Below are 23698 nucleotides of genomic sequence, written 5' to 3' on the forward strand. Positions count from 1 at the left end.
ATGAAATATTTTAGATGATGACCTTTGTTTTATTCATCACCAAGAAGAAAGTAAAATGTTTAGTTTTTCCTGTCATTAAAATGTGTTGTTAAATTATATACTGTATACAGGAAAAAAGTGCATACAATTATATTGATTATGTTGTTGTTCTTGATGTTATGACTATAGAATTCTGATGCAAATAAATAATTTCTCTCCCAGAGAAGCAAAAACAGCCATCTAAGCTGTACTCAACAAATTCATAAATGGTGCTTGATTCTCCTGCCACAAGGAACTCTAATATCAGTGCAAGTTCATAAAATTAATGGACTGATAATGGTTAAACATAGATTATGGAAGGATACTAAAGGTTCTATATCAATATCCTCTGGGTTGTTTTAAATTGTTATAATGGACCTTTCTATGTGTAAAGGCTCAAAAAAACTATAATTAAACCAATTTATTTTCACAACAACAAAATTTATTTAGTATGAGAAGAACTGATGCTTTTTTCATATATTTCAAAAGCCTGTACAAAGTTATCTGGCTCAATCAGATTCATTCTGGCCATAAGGGTTGTGATGTGATTTGCAGTCGTTAGATAGGAAGCCACAGCATCATCAACTGAATAACCAACCATTGATCTGGGGAGAGTCAACACAGTGGAGCACAACTGCCTGAAAGCAACATTGGCCACAGTCAGGGTTGCTCCCTTTTCACAAGCCATAGTGTCTGCATGCTGCTGAAGATCATCATCAATTGTGCACAGCAAATGTGGAGTTCCTATTTATGACAAAAATAAATGAGTGGAATGAGTAAACAGTAAATGAGCACTCTTCATAATACCATATACTGTATGCAAAATACATATAATAAACAAAAAACAGATTAGACAATGGGTTAGGTTTGGCAGATTTTATTATCTCAGAGGGAAATTTGTTTGCAGTGGTAAAGTATAAAAGCACAGAATATTGTTACACAGATACAGGAAAACAAGCCAAGACTAATCACATGACAGGAAGTCAGTACACATTCAAAAGGCACACACAAGATTCCTACAAAGAAAAATAATTTTAATAGTACCTAATAACTCTTACAACTGCTGGAATTCAAAATGCTTATAACTCTGGGAATCAAAGACTTCTCAAAACTATTGATATTAAAATATTTAGAACCTTAATCTGCAGCCTTATGGCAACAAATAAAATGTGGGAAACAGAAGGTTGCCCTATGTGAAAGAATTGAGCTAACCTTCTAACTTTTGTGTGGTGTAGTTCAGTGAGAGAGAAATTTATTGCTTCTTTTGACAGTATTGTTTATACAGTTTATGTTCTTCAAGGCTGAAGTTTTTGAGCTAACTGATAAAACCAAACTGCGGTGGGTTGGCACCCTGCCCAGGATTGGTTCCTGCCTTGTGCCCTGTGTTGGCTGGGATTGGCTCCAGCAGACCCCCGTGACCCTCTGTTCGGATTCAGTGGGTTGGAAAATAGATGGATGGATGGATGATAAAACCAAATGTGACAAAATAATTAATAGTTGGCTTAAATATGTTATCGTAGTTTTGTCCAAAATAGTTTAAACATAAAACCTTATAAGGTAAGCATGAAAATAGATTTGGATAGGCTGTGTTTAAAGATAACATTACCGGATGGAGGACAAAAATAAAGCTTGTCTGGTTTTCCAAATGGTCCTGCAGCTAGAGTCTGCTTACGAATCCTGTGGTTGTTCCATTCAATGCGCTCAGAGTAAAGCTGCCTTTCAGTTAGAGGTAAAAAGCAATATTGGACACAGTGTCTGAAACAGAATGAAATGTATAAAAAACATTTTCTTATTAAACTGTTTTATAGTGATGTAGACAACTATCCTAGTGTATCCAAACACAAGCAACTGTGAATAGCATGGCAGTCTTGTTGTATTCTCTCACAGGTACACACAGTTACAACATTCACCAAAACTTCAGGATGCCAAGTAACCTAAACACATGTAAATGTGATGCAAAGGAAAACACGTTTCTGGAAAAAGCTACTCTTATATGTGGTTAACATGAAGATTCCATATAGATAAGTACCAGCCAATACTTCATACTGGCAATACAGTAGAGATAAATACTGAACCATTATAATGCTCAAAAATTCAGCATTTTTGCTGATTACTTCATGAGGTCCTTCACAAAAAAAGCATCTTTATTTCCAAAATACACTGACTCGTATTTTTCAATTTTCAGATGCTCTTCCATCATAGGCTGCATTAATAATGGAGACGAGTCAAGAGTACAGGATGTTTGTAGAGGACTTTGTCTTGTGGTGCCAGGACAACCTGCAACTCAGTATCAGCAAGACAAAAAGCCTTTGAGTAGTCACCATCCGGGGAAGGACGACGTGGAAGAGGTGCAGAGCTACAAGTACCTGGGGATTCACATAAACAACCAACTGGACTGGTCTGACAACACAGTGTCTCTGTACAAGAAGGGCCAGAGCAGAGTGTACTAGCTATGGAGATTCAGGTCTTTTGATGTGTGCAGCAAACTGTTGGAAATGTTCTACCAGTCCATAGTAGCCATGCTGCAGTCTCCTGGGGAAGCAACCTGAGCACAAAAGTGGTACAATGCCTGAACAAACGTATCAGGACAAGCTGTTCCATCACAGTGCAAACTCTGGGCACACTGGAAGCTGTTGTAAAAAAGAGGATTGTGGCAAAATTGGATGCCATCATGAAAAATCCCCTCCAGTAGGCACTGTCTTGGGGTACTTTTAGCCACAGGCTCATTCTACCATGGTGTGTTAAAATGCCCACTGCTATCAGGCAATTCAATGCTTCCACCAGGGGCACTCGTGAAGTTGTTTTTGAAATATCTGCACAATACACATTATATTTCTATTTGCTTATCGACTTATTGATAGTTTGGCTATATTATTTATCCTGTGAGTCTGCTGCTGTATGTGTTTGAATTTTCCCATGGGATTAGTGAAAAGTCCAGCAAAATGACACCTTTAATTGGCTAACTAAAAAGATTACAATATGCAAGCTTTTGAGGAATCTCAGGGCCCTTTACATCTTGCCTGAAAAACAGGCCTGAGTTGCCTTGAAAGCTTGCATATTGTAATCTTTTTAGTTAGCCAATTAAAGGTGTCGTTTTGCTGAACTTTTCACTACATTCATAATGGCTAACACGGTACAACACCCTAGTCCCATGGGATTAATAAAGTTAATCTAATCTAATAGTATTTAGTTCTTGCTCATCCTGTTCTTTAAACAAGAATTCAGTCTCCATTATGTAAATCCATCCATCCATCCATTTTCCAACCCGCTGAATCCAAACACAGGGTCACGGGGGTCTGCTGGAGCCAATCCCAGCCAAAACAGGGCACAAGGCAGGAACCAATCCCGGACAGGGTGCCAACCCACCGCAGGACACACACAAAAACACCAAGCACACAGTAGGGCCAATTTAGAATCGCCAATCCACCTAACCAGCATGTCTTTGGACTGTGGTAGGAAACCCACACAGACACGGGGAGAACATGCAAACTCCACGCAGGGAGGACCCGGGAAGCGAACCCAGGTCCCCAGGTCTCCCAACTGCGAGGCAGCAGCGCTACCCACTGCGCCACCGTGCTGCCCCATTATGTAAACATAATTTTTAAATTGAAAAATAACAACTAATAAATAGATAAGCATTTACATATATACTGTGTATATGAATCAATTTATACATATATATCCATCCATCCTTTATCCAACCCGCTATATCCCAACCACAGGGTCACGGGGGTCTGCTGGAGCCAATCCCAGCCAACACAGGGCGCAAGGCAGGAAACAAACCCCGGGCAGGGCGCCAGCCCACCGCAGGGCACATGCACACACACACACGGGACAATTTAGAATCGCCAATACACCTAACCTTCATGTCTTTGGACTGTGGGAGGAAACCCACGCAGACACGGGGAGAACATGCAAACTCCACACAGGAAGGATCTGGGAGGCGAACCGAGGTCTCCCAACTGCAAGGCAGCAGCGCTACCCACTGCGCCACCGTGCCGCCCATATATATATATATATATTTTAATAAATGTACAATACATACATATGTATGGGATTGGATAGTTCCAAAATTCCAGCTTCCACCATTGCCTGTCAAAAAGGCAAAATTTCTTAGGTGTACTAAGGGAAAAAATGCTAACAATACTATATGCAATCATTAGTTAATCAAAGAGACACGTATTACATCTACATTGCACACCTCAAAATGTTTTTGCCAGAAAGATATCCATGATTTTTTTAGGTATCCATTAAAGTACTCTGCTCGCTTTTTGAAATAAAAACAGAATAATAATATTGGTGATTTTTTCCCCCAAAATATTAAATTCAGTCCTGTAAAATCCTGTCAGCAAACACTCGCAAGGGATATTGTCACACATCATATTACTTGTGATAGGATTTATGAAGCAGTAATTGTTGAAAGCATGTGCATTTTCCTACTGTACATAGCTTTTTCATCTTTAAAGGTAGCCACAATAATGAAATATAAAACAATCTGGTATTTTTTTATACTTACTTGATTATGTATAGACTTCCCATATCTGAAACTGTTAACTCCTGCTAAGCTGTCATGGTGACGGTATCTAAAAGACATCTGTATAATGGCAACTAAAGAATTTTCACAACCCCTATCTGCTCTCACAAGGTGTGGACAACCTACAGCCATAGCAATTCAAAAATAAATAAAACACAGTAATATAAAGCACACAGCCAGAAAAATGCTCTATAAAATATTAAGAAAATCTGCTAACAATATACAGCTAAAGAAACTCATTTATCATAGGAATTAGCTGGAAATGAAAGTAAACGTTTCACCATTTTCTGTTTCCACAGCATCAAGAAAATATCTAGCAATGAAACGTGGATTCCGATTGGAGGTCCCTGCATGTAGCCATATAACACGTCTTGAATATCTACATAAAGATATGAAAATATGCAAAAAACATACATAGAGAATATAAATATTAACAGAACAGTATTGATCACAATAATACCGATTCAGCTTGTCTCTACATACCCATCAATACACAGATGAATCCAGATTCCATAAAAACGCAATTTATCATTTCCTGCAACAAACAAAATTCAATAAATGAACCCTGCAAACACAGTAATAACATTGTATCCACATTAAAAACAGTGGGTTTAAAGTAACTTGTAAGAATCTCAGATTTCACAGTTTTGAACTTTCTATTCTTATCATATGGATCATGTACATTAGAAAAAAAACAAAAACAAAGCCAATATAAGACATGCCATCAATGTGCCAAGTGTGATTGGGGCCTTTTGTTGAGTACTTGCATCTCAGAATTTTGCGATTTCCTGGCTGTCGTCTGTGCAGACCCCTTGCATCCAATTGACACATTACTTCATGTACATCATTTCTACAGAAAAAAATAAAATAATTTTAGAAGTCACATATTTAAGGAAGGGAATGAGTGTTTACTGTTAACCAAGTAGTCAAAGAAACAACATAAATAATAGATAAAACATGAAACATGCTGTAGAATTAGACACAGGATACCGATAGCATGGTCAAATTCCTCTGAAGTCCCTCACACGTCTATACATAGCTCAAACACCTTTCATTGGGGGCCACTTTTTTAATTCACTCTAAGATACAAAAATCATTTGGATTTCATTAATTCACTTAATGATCACCTCCGTAATCAAGGAGTCAGTAATACTGGTACCTCAACTGCAGCAAAAATTTCATTTTTGGGGCGGTCATTACTCCTTCTAAACAATTTCATGTTGTGCAAAAGTCTTCTCAGTTGGCGATCCCTGAAAATGTTACAGAAATTAACCATGTCCTTCTGTTCTTTAAATCTTAAAACAATGCATAATATTTGTAATTGGTGGAACAAACTTTTATGTTGTTGTCATCTGTTGCGTCAACTCACTAAGAAATATATTATGAGATAAAATTTGATAAAAAATAATTTGCATAATGTTTGTTCTACCAAAAATTAATTTATAGACTGAGAAAAATATTAATGCTTAATACTGAAGTTTTTACACAATACACACTAAGTGAACCAATAACAATAGCATATGGTACAATGAAATTTGGAACTAAAAATGATTACGAATGGCCTTTTCCACAGCATAAAGATATAAGCCAAAATCTTATGAAAAATTAATGAAAATATTTAACTTACGATATTTTTCCTCCTCCAAACACTTCAATTACTTTAACTATCTCCTTCTGAGTATACCCTTGCTCAAATAAGTTTCTGATAATATGCAAACCTATGACATGAAACATTTTGATACCAGAACTGTACATACTAATTCAGATTTTTAACAAAAATGTATTTTATTCAGTGTGCAAAACATATTAACTTCCTTATGGGATAATTCATTGTGAGGTATGTTTATACAATTTAAATTACATTACAATTGTATTATTAAGGTTAGTTACTTAAGATCATGGTTCTTTACTCCAATGACATGTGAATCTGTGATACAAAACAAGATATGCACAATAAATGAACACATTAAATACATTCTGAACAATACATTTTACTGGAAAAATAACGTCTGTAGAAAGCAATGCATTTTGTTAACGGGCGCAACTTTTTAAATATTTTCAACAACTGGCAAGTGGTTATACTACTGATAGTAAAGAATCTATGTTGTGTTTCTATAATTACATTTTAAATATCAATGTTGTTTATTTTTAGAGAACTGAAATATTACTGAAGAAAAACAAAACAAAACTAAAACGGCCAAATGGGGCTATGCATAGGAAGTTAAAAGGTTTAAATAAAACAGAAATATACAGTAATCCCTCCTCCATCGCGGGGGTTGCGTTCCAGAGCCACCCGCGAAATAAGAAAATCTGCGAAGTAGAAACCATATGTTTATATGGTTATTTTTATATTGTCATGCTTGGGTCACAGATTTGCGCAGAAACACAGGAGGTTGTAGAGAGACAGGAACGTTATTCAAACACTGCAAACAAACATTTGTCTCTTTTTCAAAAGTTTAAACTGTGCTCCATGACAAGACAGAGATGACAGTTCCGTCTCACAATTAAAAGAATGCAAACTATATCTTCCTCTTCAAAGGAGTGCGCGTCAGGAGCAGATCATGTCAGAGAGATAGAGAAAAGCAAACAAATCAATAGGGCTGTTTGGCTTTTAAGTATGCGAAGCACCGCGGCACAAAGCTGTTGAAGGCGGCAGCTCACACCCCCTCCGTCAGGAGCAGAGAATGAGAGAGAGAGAGAGAGAGAGAGACAGAGAAAAACAAACAATCGAAAATCAATACGTGCCCTTCGAGCTTTTAAGTATGCGAAGCACCGTGCAGCATGTCACTTCAGGAAGCAGCTGCACAGAAGGTAGCAACGTGAAGATAATCTTGCAGCATTTTTAGACGAGCGTCCGTATCGTCTAGGTGTGCGAACAGCCTCCCTGCTCACACCCCCTAGGTCAGGATCAGAGAAAGTCAGCGCAAGAGAGAGAGAGAGAAAAGTAAGTTGGGTAGCTTCTCAGCCATCTGCCAATAGCGTCCCTTGTATGAAATCAACTGGGCAAACCAACTGAGGAAGCATGTACCAGAAATTAAAAGACCCATTGTCCGCAGAAATCCGCGAACTAGCAAAAAATCCGCGATATATATTTAAATATGCTTACATATAAAATCCGCGATGGAGTGAAGCCACAAAAGGTGAAGCGCGATATAGCGAGGGATTACTGTACACCTTTACTTTTACTTCCTTGGCTTGTAGAGGGCGTATCCTGTAGCAAAGCTCTAACTTTTTCATGAAAGCCCCTTTCAGTCAATAAGCCTGAAAAACAGGTGTAAATACATTGACAACAAGCTACGCAAACCCACCAAGACATGGAATTGATTAAATCAAGGAGCTGCGCTACCTTCTTCCAGATCGGCCCTAAGGCGTTCATATTTTTCCAAAGCAATTCTGGTCTCCATCGGCATCTGTAGCTGAGTCGAAAAACACCATCCCATACTATTAATTAATGATTAACACATTTCTACATGTATTGTAAGCATACAATACAACTGATAATATATTGCGCTTATTTATCTGGTGTAACGAAATTTTCATGCATTTAACGGCTGAAGCCCGAAGTGGTTTGTGCCCTTCAGAATGAAAAATGTTTGCGTTCACCTTTTTAATAAAAGGTGAGCTTTTAAGCCTGAGAAATCGCCCCGTAAATGCACACATTTTAATGCACGCGTGTTAATATGTATACTTACACAGTATTAAAAGACACTCAGCAATTAACGTCATTTACCTTCGTTCTCGCGTTTGAGTCGTGCTGTAAATTCTTACTGTGAAATATAATGGACAAATATTTTGGCGAATGAACTTGTGAAGAAGGTGGACCTAGAGTTTTACGTCACTTCCTTAACGAAAGTGCTGTCATGCGGGGGGATGGGGGGGGGTGACGGAGAGCTGAAGGCGGATGATGGAGATAGGAGGGTGGAAGCCGGAAAACGGACATCGGAGAACTGAGAGCGGACGGTGGTGGAAGGAGAGAGGAGGGAGGAGGGAGGAGGGGTGATGGGGGATTCCTCGCAGGGAGGAGGAATATTTTGTCGAAGGTAGTAGGAAGGATGGAGTTTTCTCGGAGGGAGGAGGATGTCCTAAAATGGACACTGTAGTCTTGAGCATTCGTAGTATTCATCCTCTTTCTCTGTACGTTTAGCATTCGTTTGCTCAGAGGTTGATGCACTTGCTGCTTCCTGAGCGGCTCTTCTTTTCTCCACCCTAGTGGTCCGCTGCTTCTCTTCTTTCTTCGGCATCTTTTCGCGTTAAAACTGATTGAGTTTGTTTTTGTGTTGCAATTACTTAGTATGCTTTCTTTCATTTTTCACTTCTTCAATCTGCCTCAAGAATGATTAGCGAAGGTGGTAGGGAATGAGAACGGCGCCCATACACATGCGTCACACGGTTGCCCTGCTGCGCACTGCCGAGAGTTGATTCTACAATAAAATAAAATAAAAATAAAAAGAGTAATAAAAATCATCACCCCGAAAGCGGATAGTAGACGTCATGTAGTATATGTGTACCGAATATCAAGTCAATAGGTGAAACGGTTTGCGAGCTACAGGTGATTTAAAATCCTGGACAGACAAACGAACAGCCACAGTAACGTATTATATAAGGAGATATATGTGCAGTTTTGTTTTAAGATATGTCATTTGTGGCACCCGGCTGGGGTTCATGCCCGGACAGGATGCCCAGGACAACCGGAGGAGGGCTTTTGCCTCCTCCAGAACATGATGGGGGCATCCTCCCTGGTTGCTGTGGGGGTCACGGGTACAGAGCTTGGAAGCTCTACCCTGTAGGGGCCCGTGGTCACCGCCAGGGGGCGCCCCGATGCCTTGGGAGCCCTGGACCTCAGCACGTCCGTCACACCCGGAAGTGCTGGGGGGAAGAGGATTGTGGACACCTGGAGGTCTTCCGGATGTACCGCCAGAGCTTCCGCCACACAGGGGTGTGGCTACGGAAGCCCTCAGGATGCACCTGGAGTCCTTCCAGGGTGAATAAAAGGGGCCGCCTCCCTCCAGTCATTGGCAAGAGTCGGGAGGAGTAGGACGAAGCTCGGAGGAGAGGAGTGGAGGTGGACATGAGAGACTGAAGGCATTGTGTTGTGTGGCCAAGGACTGAAGGGGAGATTGGTGCTGAGGCACTGGGTTGTGCACTATAAGAACTTGTAAATAGTAGTGTAAAATAAACGTGTGGTGGACTTTAAAATGCTCTCCGTCTGTCTGTGTCCGGGTCATTCTCCACACATTGAAATGTATTATTATTATCAGGCATTGTTTAGGCACCTATGTCATAAGGAAAGCACCAGAAAAAGGAACCTCGATTGTTTTTTTTTTTAGTGTTAATATTGAGCACAGATGCCGTGGATGTAAGAGCTGTGATAAATAAAGTTCCCCTGCATATTTAAAAAGAAAGTCTCGCCATCATTTCATTTTGTACAACTTGTGAAAACAAGACATCCATCCATCCATTATCCACCGCTTATCTGAGGTCAGGTCGCGGCGGCAGCAGCCTAAGCAGGGAAGCCCAGACCTCCCTCTCCCCGGCTACCTCCTCTGGGAGGACCCCAAGGCGTTCCAAGGCCAGCCGGGAGATACAATCCCTCCAGCGTGTCCTGGGTCTGCCCCGTGGCCTTCTCCCAGTGGGGCATGTCCGGAACACAAGACATGGTGTCAGAATAGAGGACAATCATGGATTTTGCTGGAGTTCCCTCACCACGATTTGACTGGGATTCTCTTTATCTGCCAGGAGAATGGAAAAAGTTCCGACAGCACATGGAGCTGATGTTTTCTGGCCCGCTAAAAGGCAAAGACAAGAGTGAGCAAATGCAGCTACCTGCTCCCATGGACTGGGGAAAAAGGAAGAGACATTTTCAACACATGGACTCTCACCCAGGAGGAAGCCATGGTACTGAAAACTTCTTATGACCGCTTTAAGGCGTACGTCATGCCTAAGACGAATACGATATTCTGTGAGATACAAGTTTAACGAGCAGACACAGGAGATAAACTAGACTTTTGATCACTTTGTAACGGAGTTAAAATTGCTGATGAAGGACTGTGCTTATGCAAACAAAGATGAGATGGTCAGGGATAGAAACCCTAATTTTAGAAACTTTTAAGCGCCGGATCTGAGCTAACATTAAACAAAGCCGTGGACAGCGCAAGATCGCACGAAACAGCACAAGCACGCAGAGTGGCGAGTAGCATCCACTTGCAGAGCCACAGCACCATACGTCACTGCAGTTGTAGACCCGGAAGTGATGTCTCCATCGTTTCAAGACTGACTTCGTAAAATTACTTTTGGAAGGTTTTGGCAGGTCTCGGCAAAGCCCGGAAGGTAACTTAGGGTCAAGGACCCATTCAGAAATTAAGCAATAAAAATGAGAAGGGAAAAACGGTACATCAAACCAAATAATACGCATCATTGTGAAGTTCAGATGGTTTGCTGCCATCACGTCGTGTCACACATCAAACTAAACAATACAGATCGTTTCTGTGAAATACACTATTAACATTTACGTTGTGTTCAGGTCTGTGGGAACCATTTAACATGTCGACAAAATTAAAATCATCAAGATCTGTGTTAATTGAAAAGAGTTTTTCGTTTACATTCATAAAATGAAATATACAATATACTTAAAATGTTTACACCATGTTAGAGTTTAGTAAAACATTAATAATAAAAGTTATTACATTTTTTAAAATGTACGGTGCAATATTGTTCTAAACCAGTTTAGAATAAACATTTAAGCCAATCTAATATTTTAAACATGTATGTGAAGCAAACGGCAATACATATTCTACACTGAATTATGCTATATATTAGTTGTCTTATATAGAATTGCTCTAGTTCTTGTCACTTATAAACACTGGGCCATCAAAAGAAAAAAATAAAAATACTAATATGAACACAATTTATTTATATAGCACCCTTCCTATGCCCAAAATTTTGTAAAGAACAACAGGACCTTTATAACATGGGCTACAAATAATATCTTCACGAAATAAAGATAAATATAGGATATACAAAACATTCAAACAGAATAAAAGACAATAATCCAGACTAAAATACAACATGTAATACTAGAAAAAAATCTTGAACAAATAACATAAATTGTGATAAAAATTCAAACCCTGAGTACCTGGACAGATAGAGGGGGTAAACTGAAAGAAGGGGCAGAATGTCAGGTCTGTTTATTGTCTTCCTAAACGAATGAGTTAAAAACAAATGAATGGAGTCAACTGATGTCATTAATGTCGGGAGGTCATTTCACAGTCTGGGTGCTATATAATAATAATAATAATAATAATAATAATAATAATAATAATAATAATAATAATTCATTGCATTTCTATATACAGCTGAAGGCCCTGCTGTCACCCACAGAGTGCAGGTTAGTGTGGGGCACAGAATCAGAGGACCTTACTGGGAAGGTCAATAACAGAATTTGATATCATAAGTGGATATTATTGCGAGTGGCACACATGAACTAACTATGAATGCAGTACGCAGACAACAAGCAAGGGCTCCAAAGAGCGCTGCTCAAAAAACGTATTACACAATTGAGAAGTGCAGCTTCCGCGGAAACAAAGCACACGGTGGAAAGAAGAGAGACAGTGTAAAAAATGTGGTAAATTGAACCACTTCGCTAAAGTTTACAGGACTGGGAAAGGTAAACCCGTGCATGCAGTGTGTGATGTCTCAGATAAAGAGGAAGACGAGCTGTTTATTAATGCAGTAAGAAAGGAACAACCCTCTGAAGCTGAACAAGCCTTTGCAGACATAGCAATAGGAAAGCAAGGTGTAAAACTCAAAAGTTAAATTAGACACTGGTGCACAAGTTAATGTAATTCCTGTGAGTGAGTGAGTGAGTGAGTGAGTGAGTGAGTGAGTGAGTGAGTGAGTGAGTGAGTACAGTAGTCTACTGAGTGAATGGAAGCTGCAGGCCACTGTGTGCAAACTGACAGGTTATGGAGCAGAGCAGCTTATAGTAAGAGGTACATGTATGCTGCAATAGAGACACAGGCACCTCCAGTGTTAGGGCTAAAGGCATGTCTAGATTTAGATTTGATTAAGCTAGTCCTAGCAGCTGCGGTGGGTTGGCACCCTGCTTGGGATTGGTTCCTGCCTTGTGCCCTGTGTTGGCTGGGATTGGCTCCAGCAGACCCCCGTGACCCTGTGTTCGGATTCAGCAGGTTGGAAAATGGATGGATGGATAGTCCTAGCAGTGACCTCACTAGCTGACATACAGTCAATAAAAGAAGAGTTTGCTGATGTTTTTAAGGGCATTGGTCTGTTCCCTGGGGATTGTAGTATTCACCTTGACCCCGCAGCAGTTCCAGTATAGTGTACCCGCCAAGAAGGATTCCCTTCCCTTTTTACATTAATATGTAAAAATATTAATACATATATGTGCAGTTTTGTTTTAAGATATATGTCATTGAAATGTGTTATTATTATCAGGCATTGTTTAGGCACCAATGTCATAAGGAAAGCACCAGAAAAAGGGACCTCGATTGTTTATTTTTTTTTTTTTTGAGTTAATATAGAGCACGGATGCCGTGGATGTAAGAGTTGTGATAAATAAAGTTCCCCTGCATATTTAAAAAGAAAGTCTCGCCATCATTTCATTTTGCACAGTTTTTGTGAAAACAAGACACAACCCACCTGGGATGCTTGTCCATCCACACGCTTCCATCATCGAGTCCTGTCCAAGCAAGGAATCGCCACCCATCTCTGTTGGGATGCTAGTGTCTCCATTATGACATTCACAAGTCATCCATCCATTTTTTTTTCCTTTGTGCTCATGCTTGACTTCCACGTCATCATCCCATTTACATTTTTCTTTGCAAAAGCCTCTTAAGATGAGCTTAGTAGGCAGTATAACTGGTGCTAAAAATCCAAGGGGGTCACCTACTGATCTGCAAATAGATAGGACATCACGCCTGGTAGCGGGCTTGTCTTGTACCTTCATCTGAAATTTGAAACTTTCCGTTTTGGTGCACCACTGGACGCCCAGGTCACGCTCTGTTAGGAACAAACTATGGCTCAAGTTGTAGCGGTCAGGAGCCGCTAAGATTCACACCGCCAAAGATGACGGTGATTTATTTATTTTAAAAGCAGAGATCCCAGGAACGTCCCCAGCCTTGGATCGACCCACACACTCTCACCACAGAGACAAATAAGCACACTGGGAATGACAAACAATTATAAATATAATGACATGAATTGAGTAATAAAAACAGTAATACCACCCCTGACACCTTCGGCGATATTACATATACACAAAATAAACACAAACACCACACAGCAAAGTCCATATATACGAAACAGGTTGAAAGATGAATAGTGACCAAGTTAAGTCCAGCGATCTGTAAGTTGCAATGGAGAAGGGAAAATACAGTCCTACCGGTATTTACTGATGAGGTTGATGGTTGATGGTTGATTCGGGAGCGCTCCACTCTTCCGGAAAATCCAATAATCCAATACAGCTCTCAGTGCACAGGTAGACAGACAATCCAGACCCCAACAAACGAATACAGTCCAAGACACAATGATCACAGTTCAAATAACAGCAGGAGAGACGACAAATAACCGCAACAAACAATACAAACCAAAAACAAAACTTTTTTCCTCTTTGCCCTCTGCCCTCCTTTTATCTGCCTGTGGCTACCTTTGACCCCAGCAGCCCCAGCAGGGACTGCTGGGAGATGCCGTTCTTAAGTAGCACTGCTACAATCCCCACCCCCAGGCCGTGGTGTACGGCCGAACCAAGGCTTGAGATTGGAGATGTTTACCGTGTCTATTTTTTTAGTCCCTGGCAATCCCCACTCTATTGCGTAGGTCACAGGTCCCTTCTTTTGGACAACCGTAGCCGGGCCGAACCACTTAGGAGCCAATTTAGCAGTAAATTTCTCAGAGGCTTTGGAGAGGGGATGAGTCCTGATCCAGACTTTCTCCCCAACCGAGAATTGCACAAGCTTATGTCTCTGGTTGTACGATTGAGATTGTCTGAACTGGGACCTCACCATTCTCCCTTTAACCTGTTGTGTGATGTGTTGGATACTTTGCAAGTGATTGTGTAGTGATGTGTCTGGTTTAGGTGGGTTGAGTTCAATAATCCTTTCCAGAGGACCGTTTATCTGTCTGCCTAAAGCTAACAATGCAGGGGTTTCACCTGTAACCTTGTGCACCGCCGTGTTCAATGCGAACCGCAGCTCTGGCAGCCACTTTGTCCAATCCTGATGGTGGTCTCCGACGAAGGATGCTATCATGGTCTTCAGGGTCCGATTCACCCGCTCAGTGCGATTTGATTGGGGATGGTATGCTGTAGTTTTCAGGTGAACCACCCCCGATTGTTTCCACAACTCTTTGGCCTCTGAGCCGGTAAATTGCGGGCCCCGATCTGTGATGATGTTCTTCGGCACCCCCCATCGGGTAAATATCTCATCCTTCAGGGTGGAACATATCTTCTTGGCGGTGGCATTAGCCAAAGGGAATAGCTCCACCCAGCGAGTAAAATAGTCCACAACCACCATCAGGTAGGTCTTCCGGTCCTTGCTAGCAGGAAATGGTCCCATTAGGTCCACGCCTAGGCTTTCCCCCGGGGTAGTGACGGTTACTGGCTGAAGCTGTCCCGAGGGGAGACCAGGTGGGGTTTTGTATTGCTGACAGGTGGTACAAGTCTGGACATGGGACCAGACGTCTTTGCTTACAGTCGGCCACCATGCCACCTCCAAGATTTTAAACAGTGTCTTAGTACGTCCAAGGTGACCACCGATCGGGCTATCATGATAATACTGTAGGAACTTGGGCACATATGTCTCGGGCACTACCAACTGATAATGGTAACCCCGATCTTTTGTTGGAACGCAGCGATAGAGTGCCCCTTGAAGTTCCCTATAATGTATGCGGTCAGGCCTCCCCCCGAGCCCTCTCATAACCCCTGACATACAGGACTGGCTGCTTGAGATTGAACGATTTCCTGCATGTTCAGGGGAAGATCAGGCCAAGGGTTAGAGACTGATACCGCACATACCACTGGCGCGGGCTCGTGAACCCGTGATAAGGCATCGGACACAACGTTAGCACAACCCTTTCGATAGCACACCCTGAACGTGAACTGTTGGAGGCGCAATACCCACCTTGTTAGCCTAGACGTGGTCTTCGGACAATTGAATGCCCAGGTCAGAGCCCTATGGTCAGTGTAGACTTCAAACGATGTTCCCTCCAGGAAGTGCCGCCACTTTTCCACGGCCCACACGACAGCAAGGCATTCCTTCTCGGTGGTGGAATAATTATACTCGGCGCCCTTTAGTGACCGAGAAGCATAAGCCACCCTCTTTCCTCTCCTTGGCTAGTTTGGCATAGAACGGCGCTGAGCCCGAGGTCACTTGCGTCAGTGTGGACCTGAAAGGTTAATGACGGATCAGGCTGTGCCAGGACTGGTGGCGATATCAGGGCCTGTTTGAGTCTTTCAAAAGAGTCCTGGCACGTTGGTGACCACTCCCAGGGGGATCCCTTCCTCAGCAACTGGAACAAAGGGGCAGCGATGTCGGCAAACCCATGCACAAATTTGTGGAACCACCCAGCCATCCCCAGGAAGCGCTGGAGACTTTTTACCTCCTGGGGCGCTGGGTAGTCCAAGATGGACTTAATTTTCTTCGGGTCTACTCGGACCCCGTCTGCTGACACCACATGGCCGAGGAAGTTCAGATGGTCTTGCTGAAATCTACACTTCTTGATGTTGAGGGTGAGATGAGCCTTATGCAGTTTCTGGAAGATGTGGTCAAGGTCCTTAAGATGTTGTTGGACAGATGGGGAGAATACAATGATGTCATCAATATAAACAAAACAGGTCTTCCCAATGAGTCCCCGGAGTACCTGCTCCATTAGCCGTTGGAATGACGCCCCAGCGTTTTTCAGTCCAAAGGGCATCACCCGAAACTGGAACAACCCCTCCGGGGTGATGACAGCCGTCTTTTCCATGCTACTCTTCCCCATCCTCACCTGCCAATACCCTGACTTCAAATCAAGGGAGCTGAACACTGCTGCCCCATGCAAAGACTCCAAGATGTCATGAATGAGTGGTATGGGGTAAGCGTCATCCAAGGTCTTCTTGTTCAGCTCCCGATAGTCCACACAGAATCGGTAGGTCCCGTCGGCCTTCTGAACGAGTACCGTGGGGCTAGCCCATGGCGAGGTGGAAGGCTCGATGACCCCCTCTGCCAACATCTGGCCAACCCACTCCTTGATTATTCCTCTTTTCAGAGGCGACACTCTGTAGGCTCTGTGCCGAACAGGGACAGGGTCGACTGTGTGAATGTGGTGACACACCACCTCAGTCCGACCCAATTTGTCCGTCTACACCGAGTGCCACCTCCTAAGCAGTGGCTGAACGAGCTCCGGCTGTTCAAGAATAGCCTTCTCTACTGGGCTGGGCTCATCCACCAACTGCGCGAGATAATAACACAAGTTAGGCCAAACCAGATTGCTTTGAGCCTTCGTCCCAAACCGATGGACTTCACCCCCCGGCAACTCATACTCCAGCCGCGACAGATGGATAGTCAGACCTACCGACACAAGAGAGTCCATTCCCAGCAATAAGGGCATTGACAGGTGGTCATCTTCCAGGATGTAAACCTCTGTCTCCCAGTGTGTCTCATGTAAGCAGAGCCTCATAGGAACCCTGCCCCTGGCCCCGTGCGCCCTTCCATCCGCAAGAAAGAATTTTACTTTTGCACTTCCCCTTAATTGCTCATGAGGCACTTTAAGCTTTTCCCACAAGCTGTATTTCATAAGGGTATAAGTGCTCCCTGTATCTACGACCGCCTCTCCAGTGACACCTCGCACTTGTACGGGCAGCACTAAGAGGGGCAAGGTGGCTTGCACCAGGGTGAGATCGGCACGGGGATCCACTGAGGCTTTCCCTCGTGGTTTGGGACAGGGGACATCCCGAGACGTGGGACCCTTTCGAGACCCACTAATCCCGATAGCCTCCCAGTCCTTTTCCACTCGGGACCCCACCTTCACCAACTCATCCACCGACTTCACGACCCCCCTCAGAGTAGCCGCCACCCGAGGGTCACAAGCGTCAAGGACACGTCGCAATATCTCTTCCTCACGCATGTCAGATCGCCACTTAAGGCACAATGCACGGAACTCAAAGACAAAGTCCCTGAGACTCTGCGATGGCTTCTGTACAAAGGTCCGGAGCTTTTCTTCCAACAGCACCTGGTATTCATCTGAGAGGAATGCTTTCAGGAAGGCAGCGCGAAACTCCGCCCAGGTGTTACACTTGTGCCGCTCAGCAAACCACCAAGAGCGCGCCGGCCCGCTGAGTGCCGTGTTCAGGAATCCCCGCAGCTCGGCTCCACTCAGAGGATGCAGTTCCACAAACAAGTCGACCTCCTCCACAAAGTCGACAATGCCCGTGGGTGCACACTGAGGGGCCAGCTTAGGGAACTCCATCCGCGGCATCGCAACGGACAAGGACGACTGTCCCCAGTTGATCCCCACTCCCGCTAAAGGAGTCGACTGCCCCAGTGGCTGCGTGACGGCACGCCAGCTATCCTGCACCTGCCTCCTGATCTCCTCCCTCATATTGGCTTCCAGACGCTGCACACACTTCGCGAAGGACTGCTCCAGACGCTGCACCCTCACAACCGCCTCACCGTAAACTCAGGCGGCCGTGGCATCGATGAGATCATGGATGGTTTCATCTCGGTTGAGAAAACTGCCGGCGATATGATCCACCCGCGTCTCTAGCTGTTCAAGGCACAACGTCAGGTCATGCAGAAGCCGTCCCTCATCCGTCTCGGGCTGCTCCGGACTGGAGACACACAGGGAATCCAGCAGGCTCAATTCTTCCTCTGGGGCTCTGACCGTAACGTGACGTGGCCTAGGCTGCGGACGTACGTCCACCAGCGGTCCACTCAGCTCAAGCTCCTCGCCCTGCACTGCGCTTACAACAGACATGCTTCTGTCGGATGTGTATGTAAAGTTGGTCAGAAGGGAACATAATTAACCTGGCTCCTACCCGGCTCGCCAAAATCTGTAGCGGTCAGGAGCAAAGTCCATATATACGAAACAGGTTGAAAGACGAATAGTGACCAAGTTAAGTCCAGCGATCTGTAAGTTGCAATGGAGAAGGGAAAATACAGTCCTACCCGTATTTACTGATGAGGTTGATGGTTGATGGTTGATTCGGGAGCGCTCCACTCTTCCGGAAAATCCAATAATCCAATACAGCTCTCAGTGCACAGGTAGACAGACAATCCAGACCCCAACAAACGAATACAGTCCAAGACACAATGATCACAGTTCAAATAACAGCAGGAGAGACGACAAATAACCGCAACAAACAATACAAACCAAAAACAAAACTTTTTTCCTCTTTGCCCTCTGCCCTCCTTTTATCTGCCTGTGGCTACCTTTGACCCCAGAAGCCCCAGCAGGGACTGCTGGGAGATGCAGTTCTTAAGTAGCACTGCTACAAAGTTTGCATCCTTTGGTTCAATTTGACTCTTTTTAAATACCATCCATTTCCAAGAAATAGGTTTGGGTGGATGGCTGTGTTGTGTTAGTTCACACCTCATAAGAACTAGCTGAAAGTTCAGTTCACACAGACTGAAATAAATAAATTCACGTTCAAAGTTCACCATTTCAATTTTAAACTACAGCAAAACCTTGGATTGCGAATAACTTGGTCTGCGATTGTTTTGCAAGACGTGGTAAAATTTTTAATAAATTTTAACTTGATAAACGAGCAAGGTCTTGCAATACGAGTAGTACGTATACGCTCTGTCTGCTGAGCATCACGTTATCACAACTGAGCTGATGGTTCTTCTCTCTCTCTCTTGCTTTGGGATTGTGGGTAATCATTAGTCGGCGTGCCTCACTCATATAGTCAACATCCGTACGCATGTATACTGTGTTACTACAGCATTCTTGCAATACGAGTAGTACGTCTACACTTAGTCTGCTGAGCATCACGTGATCACCAGCCATGATTCTTTCCAAAGGTAAAGTGCAGGTTAATTTGTTTGATGTATTTTTACTTTAGATTTTGTATTAATCATTTTTATATGAATTGTTTTGGGTTGTGGAACGAATCATCTGTGTTTCCATTATTTCTTATGGGGAAATTCGCTTTGATATACGATTGCTTTGGATTACAAACACATTTCCGGAACAAATTACGCTCGTAAACCAAGGTACCACTGTAGTTCATGTTCAATTCATTTTGTATTTTTTAAGGAGAGAGAATAAATGACCCATGAGTTTACTTTTTTAAATTTTGCATGCCTTATATTAGGCACTGACAGTGTTCTTGAATAAAATACAATAATTATGAAGACACAGACAATGCCTATTTGATTTGACGTTATTTTTTCCCTGAATACAAATAAATGGAAAAAAAATTGTATGAAATAAATGTTCGTAAAAATCCACTATTTATGCTTATCCGAATACCAGATTCAGATTCGGCTTCACCCCTACATTACAGGGTAATGCAAAACATTTAATCTGGAACTAAAACAGATCCAGAATGTCACCTAAAACTGATCTACCGTAGCTCACGTTCAAATTCTTCACTTGCAAATGGCACGGTGCATGGTACACTACAAAGGTTAGCGGTGAGATCTGTGTGGATTTTAGATTTCAGGTAGCACAGCAAACAATAATCCAGCAAAAACAATAACGTAATAATAATAATAATAATGCTCAAAGTGATGTAGCACAGAAGACACAGACATGGCAATGTAAAATTAAATGATCAACAAAGCAACGGGACTGCTATGCTGGAAAGTGACTACATTGATAAAGATTGAGTTCCAGGCAGCATCTCTCAAATGGCCTTACATTAAAACTTGCATTAAAACTCTGCAGCTCTGGTACTCTGTTGGCCACCATCAGTGACTTGATGATTCTACTCTTCACTTTTGTTACAGTTTCATATTTACCATTACAACTTTTGTTTCATTCCAGTATTTCTCACCATTTTTAGTACATAAATAAGACACTGGATGTGCTTGTAATTCTTACAGTTCACACTTCATGTTTTGGTTTTATTATTTTGTCGTCTTCTTCTTCTGCTCCCGTTAGGGATTGTGGATCATCATCTTCCATATCTTTCTGTCTTCAATCACACCCATCACCTGCATGTCCTCACCACATCCATAAACCTTCGCTTAGGCCTTCCTCTTTTCTTCTTGCCTGGCAGCTCCATCTTTAACATCCTTTTCCCAATATACCCAGCATCTCTCCTCTGCACATGTCCAAACCAATGCAATTTTGCCTCTCTGACTTTGTCTCCAAACCGTCCAACCTGAGCCGACTTCATCCAGTAAGGGGCGCTAGCTCCCTTGTTGGAACAAGCTTTTGTAATTGAGGCATGTTACATAACCTGGAACTATATAGACATGATATTAAAAGGTGATACCCCTCCCTTAGTGATATGGAGGTAAGAAATCACATAGGAGAAATAACTTAGCTTTCTTTAATGATGGCTTACGCGGCATAACAGACAAAGGAAGCCATGACAAGAACCCGGGTCGGGAGTTGGGGCCCAATGTATAGAGTCTGCCATTTTCATCTCTGTGTTGGAAGGATTTTCCGGATCAGATGATGTTGTCTCCCATCTGTCCGTCGGCTTCAAGGGTGTGCCGGGCAATGTTCCAAGGCTTTATACCCTTTCTCATTTGCAGGCCCTCACTTAGTTGAATAATACAATTGCAAACAACGCAAAGAGGATACAGTTTCATGCTGACTCTGACAGATGAAAAATAGTGTACGTTTCAACAGCTGTCTTTATCTGTCATCTTATGCTTTGCCTAGCAGTTCTAAATGATGAGCCCCTGTTCTAAATCTGTGTCCACTGTGCATGTGAGTAGAAAGAAAAGTAGGTTTATAAAATATTTTTGTACAGAGGACAGTGACATATTTAACTTATATTACACCAACCCTCCAATGTCCTCATTTTTAATCCTGTCCATCCTCGTCACACCCAATGCAAATCTTAATATCTTTAACTCTGCCACCTCCAGCTCTGGCTCCTGTGCCACCGTCTCCAGTCCATATAACATAGCTGGTCTCACTACCATCCTGTAGACCTTCCCTTTCACTCTTGATGATACACGTCTGTCACAAATCACTCCTGACACTCTTCTTCACCCAGTTCACCCTGCCTGCACTCTCGTTTTGACCTCTCTTTCACAATCCCCATTGTTCTAAACTGTTGCTCCCAAGTATTTAAACTCATCCACCTTCCCATGTATGCTACCTGCCAGACTCCAAGTCTGCCATCACATGCCCATCAGCAGACATGCTTCTTCTTCTTCATGCTCTCCATCACAAAACCGTTTAATGGAATTTAGGCTGGATGGTCATGAAAATGAGGAAACTACAAGATGAGATTTTAAGGTAAATATAAACATTTAACTTGACATTTAGATAGATTGAAATATAGTAAAAAATATATATATATTTTAATTACAGCTCATGCGTTTGTCCCATCACCTACGTTTTCCGAATGCGACTCACATGTAAATGGAAACCATGTGTTCAGTGCAGACTGTGGTACGTTTAAACACACCTCTTGTCATTATTAAGTAATATACTGCCCTGAAATGACTCATAAAAAACAAAAACTTGATGTTTGCTCTTTTCAAGACTCTTGGACGAATGAATATGAATGTGTGCAACAAAAGGATCGTGCTGTGTGCGTTATGCTGTGAAAGTGTCGTTTGTCATACGTCAAGTGTACAAAGACATTAACAAACTAAACATCAGTCCACATTTAAAAACTGTGATGAGAAAAGTGAAGCTATAAACAGGTCTGTTTCTGGATTTAAGAAACAAACTACTTATTTTAATCAAACTATTGGAACCAAAAATAAAGCCACTGAATGTAGTTATACAATTGCTTCGCATTAATGGATTAATAGCTCTGATTAATAATAAAGAATGATTAATCATATTAGAATTCTTGATCATTTTTTTCTTATTCAAACTATATATTTTGTTTTGAAAAAAATTCTACTTTATAATTTGTAATGCAATTTTTAATCAATGTGTTGAAAATTAAAATTTGACAAAACATTCTTTTCACAAATAATCTTATGTTTTTTAAAATATTGAATGACCAGTGATATAAGATCCAGTTATTATGGGCTTCAAAAGTATGCCCATTATAACTGGACCAATTTTGATACTGTCAAACAAATGAGTCAGCGACATCATGAAGATTTGGGGCAGCCACCCGTATATTGTTTTCCCAGCTGCAAAAGTTGATTTTTTTAAATGAGACGTGTTCATAGAACAGAGTCAAAAACAGAACTAACCTGCTTGGAGACAAGATGGCGGTTTTAACTGATAAAATGGGAAAGGATGTCATCGGCACCAGGACCGTAAGTAACATCTTCATGACCGGAAGTGACGTCATCAGCAACACCACAACTGGAAGTGACATCTTCTTGTCCGGAAGTGGCGTCGTTGTCGGCGCCGGAACCAAGCGGGATTTCTCGAGAATGGTCTGCAAGTGACTGAGAGAGTCAGTTAGCACACTCCGCCTCCCCCTGGCCTGCCGTAGAATTACTATTTGGTAAACTCTTTATCTCAAATCTCAAAGTTTATCTCAAAGTGAACTTTATTGTCATCTCAGCCATATACAAGTATACAGATAGACGAAATTGCGAAGCTCAGGGTCCACAGTGTAACAACATGATGTGTAAATAATAAATTAAAAATAGCATTAAAAATTTAAATTTAAAATTAAAACACAAACAAGACAAGACATGGCGCAAAGACAAGACAAAGACAAAGAAGTAGCAGCAATATTGATGTGTAAGATATGTAATATAATAAATAATATAGAAAATACAGAAATTATCAGTGTATGATAATAGTTATTTAAGACATGTGTAAACAATGACAGGTCAGAATGTTTCACATTAGCTGTTTACCATGCGCACATGTGTGACAATACTATATATAACAAAATTGGCAGAAATAGATAGAGAGATAGATAGATAGATAAATAAATAGATAGATAGATAATTGAGTAAAGTAGAGATAAACAGATAAATAGATAGATAGATAGATAGATAGATAGATAGATAGATAGATAGATAGATAGATAGATATTTTAGTATA

General features: G+C 42.0%; 1 protein-coding gene across 1 annotated transcript; it reads right to left on the bottom strand.

Annotated features, from left to right (window-relative positions):
- Positions 1 to 460: 460 nt before the first annotated feature.
- Positions 461 to 4663, bottom strand: LOC114657288 (uncharacterized). The gene is made up of 5 exons (XM_051932258.1): positions 4535 to 4663; positions 4220 to 4285; positions 4064 to 4110; positions 1625 to 1773; positions 461 to 762 (listed from the first exon to the last, which is right to left on the bottom strand). Exons 1-5 carry the CDS (start codon positions 4610 to 4612, stop codon positions 461 to 463), a joined length of 642 nt encoding a protein of 213 aa, XP_051788218.1. The 5' UTR covers positions 4613 to 4663.
- Between the last annotated feature and the right edge of the window lie 19035 nt (positions 4664 to 23698).

This window comes from Erpetoichthys calabaricus, chromosome 9 (assembly GCF_900747795.2).
Source record: "Erpetoichthys calabaricus chromosome 9, fErpCal1.3, whole genome shotgun sequence".
NCBI classification, from domain to species: Eukaryota; Metazoa; Chordata; class Cladistia; order Polypteriformes; family Polypteridae; genus Erpetoichthys; species Erpetoichthys calabaricus.

Coding starts and splice junctions, on each gene's coding strand:
- LOC114657288 (XM_051932258.1), bottom strand. CDS start 4,612: ATGTCTTTTAGATACCGTCACCATGACAGCTTAGCAGGAGTTAACAGT. Junction 4,286..4,534: donor GGAAGTCTATACATAATCAA/GTAAGTATAAAA, acceptor TATTTCAAAAAG/CGAGCAGAGTACTTTAATGG. Junction 1,774..4,063: donor CTATCCAATCCCATACATAT/GTATGTATTGTA, acceptor ATTCTGTTTCAG/ACACTGTGTCCAATATTGCT.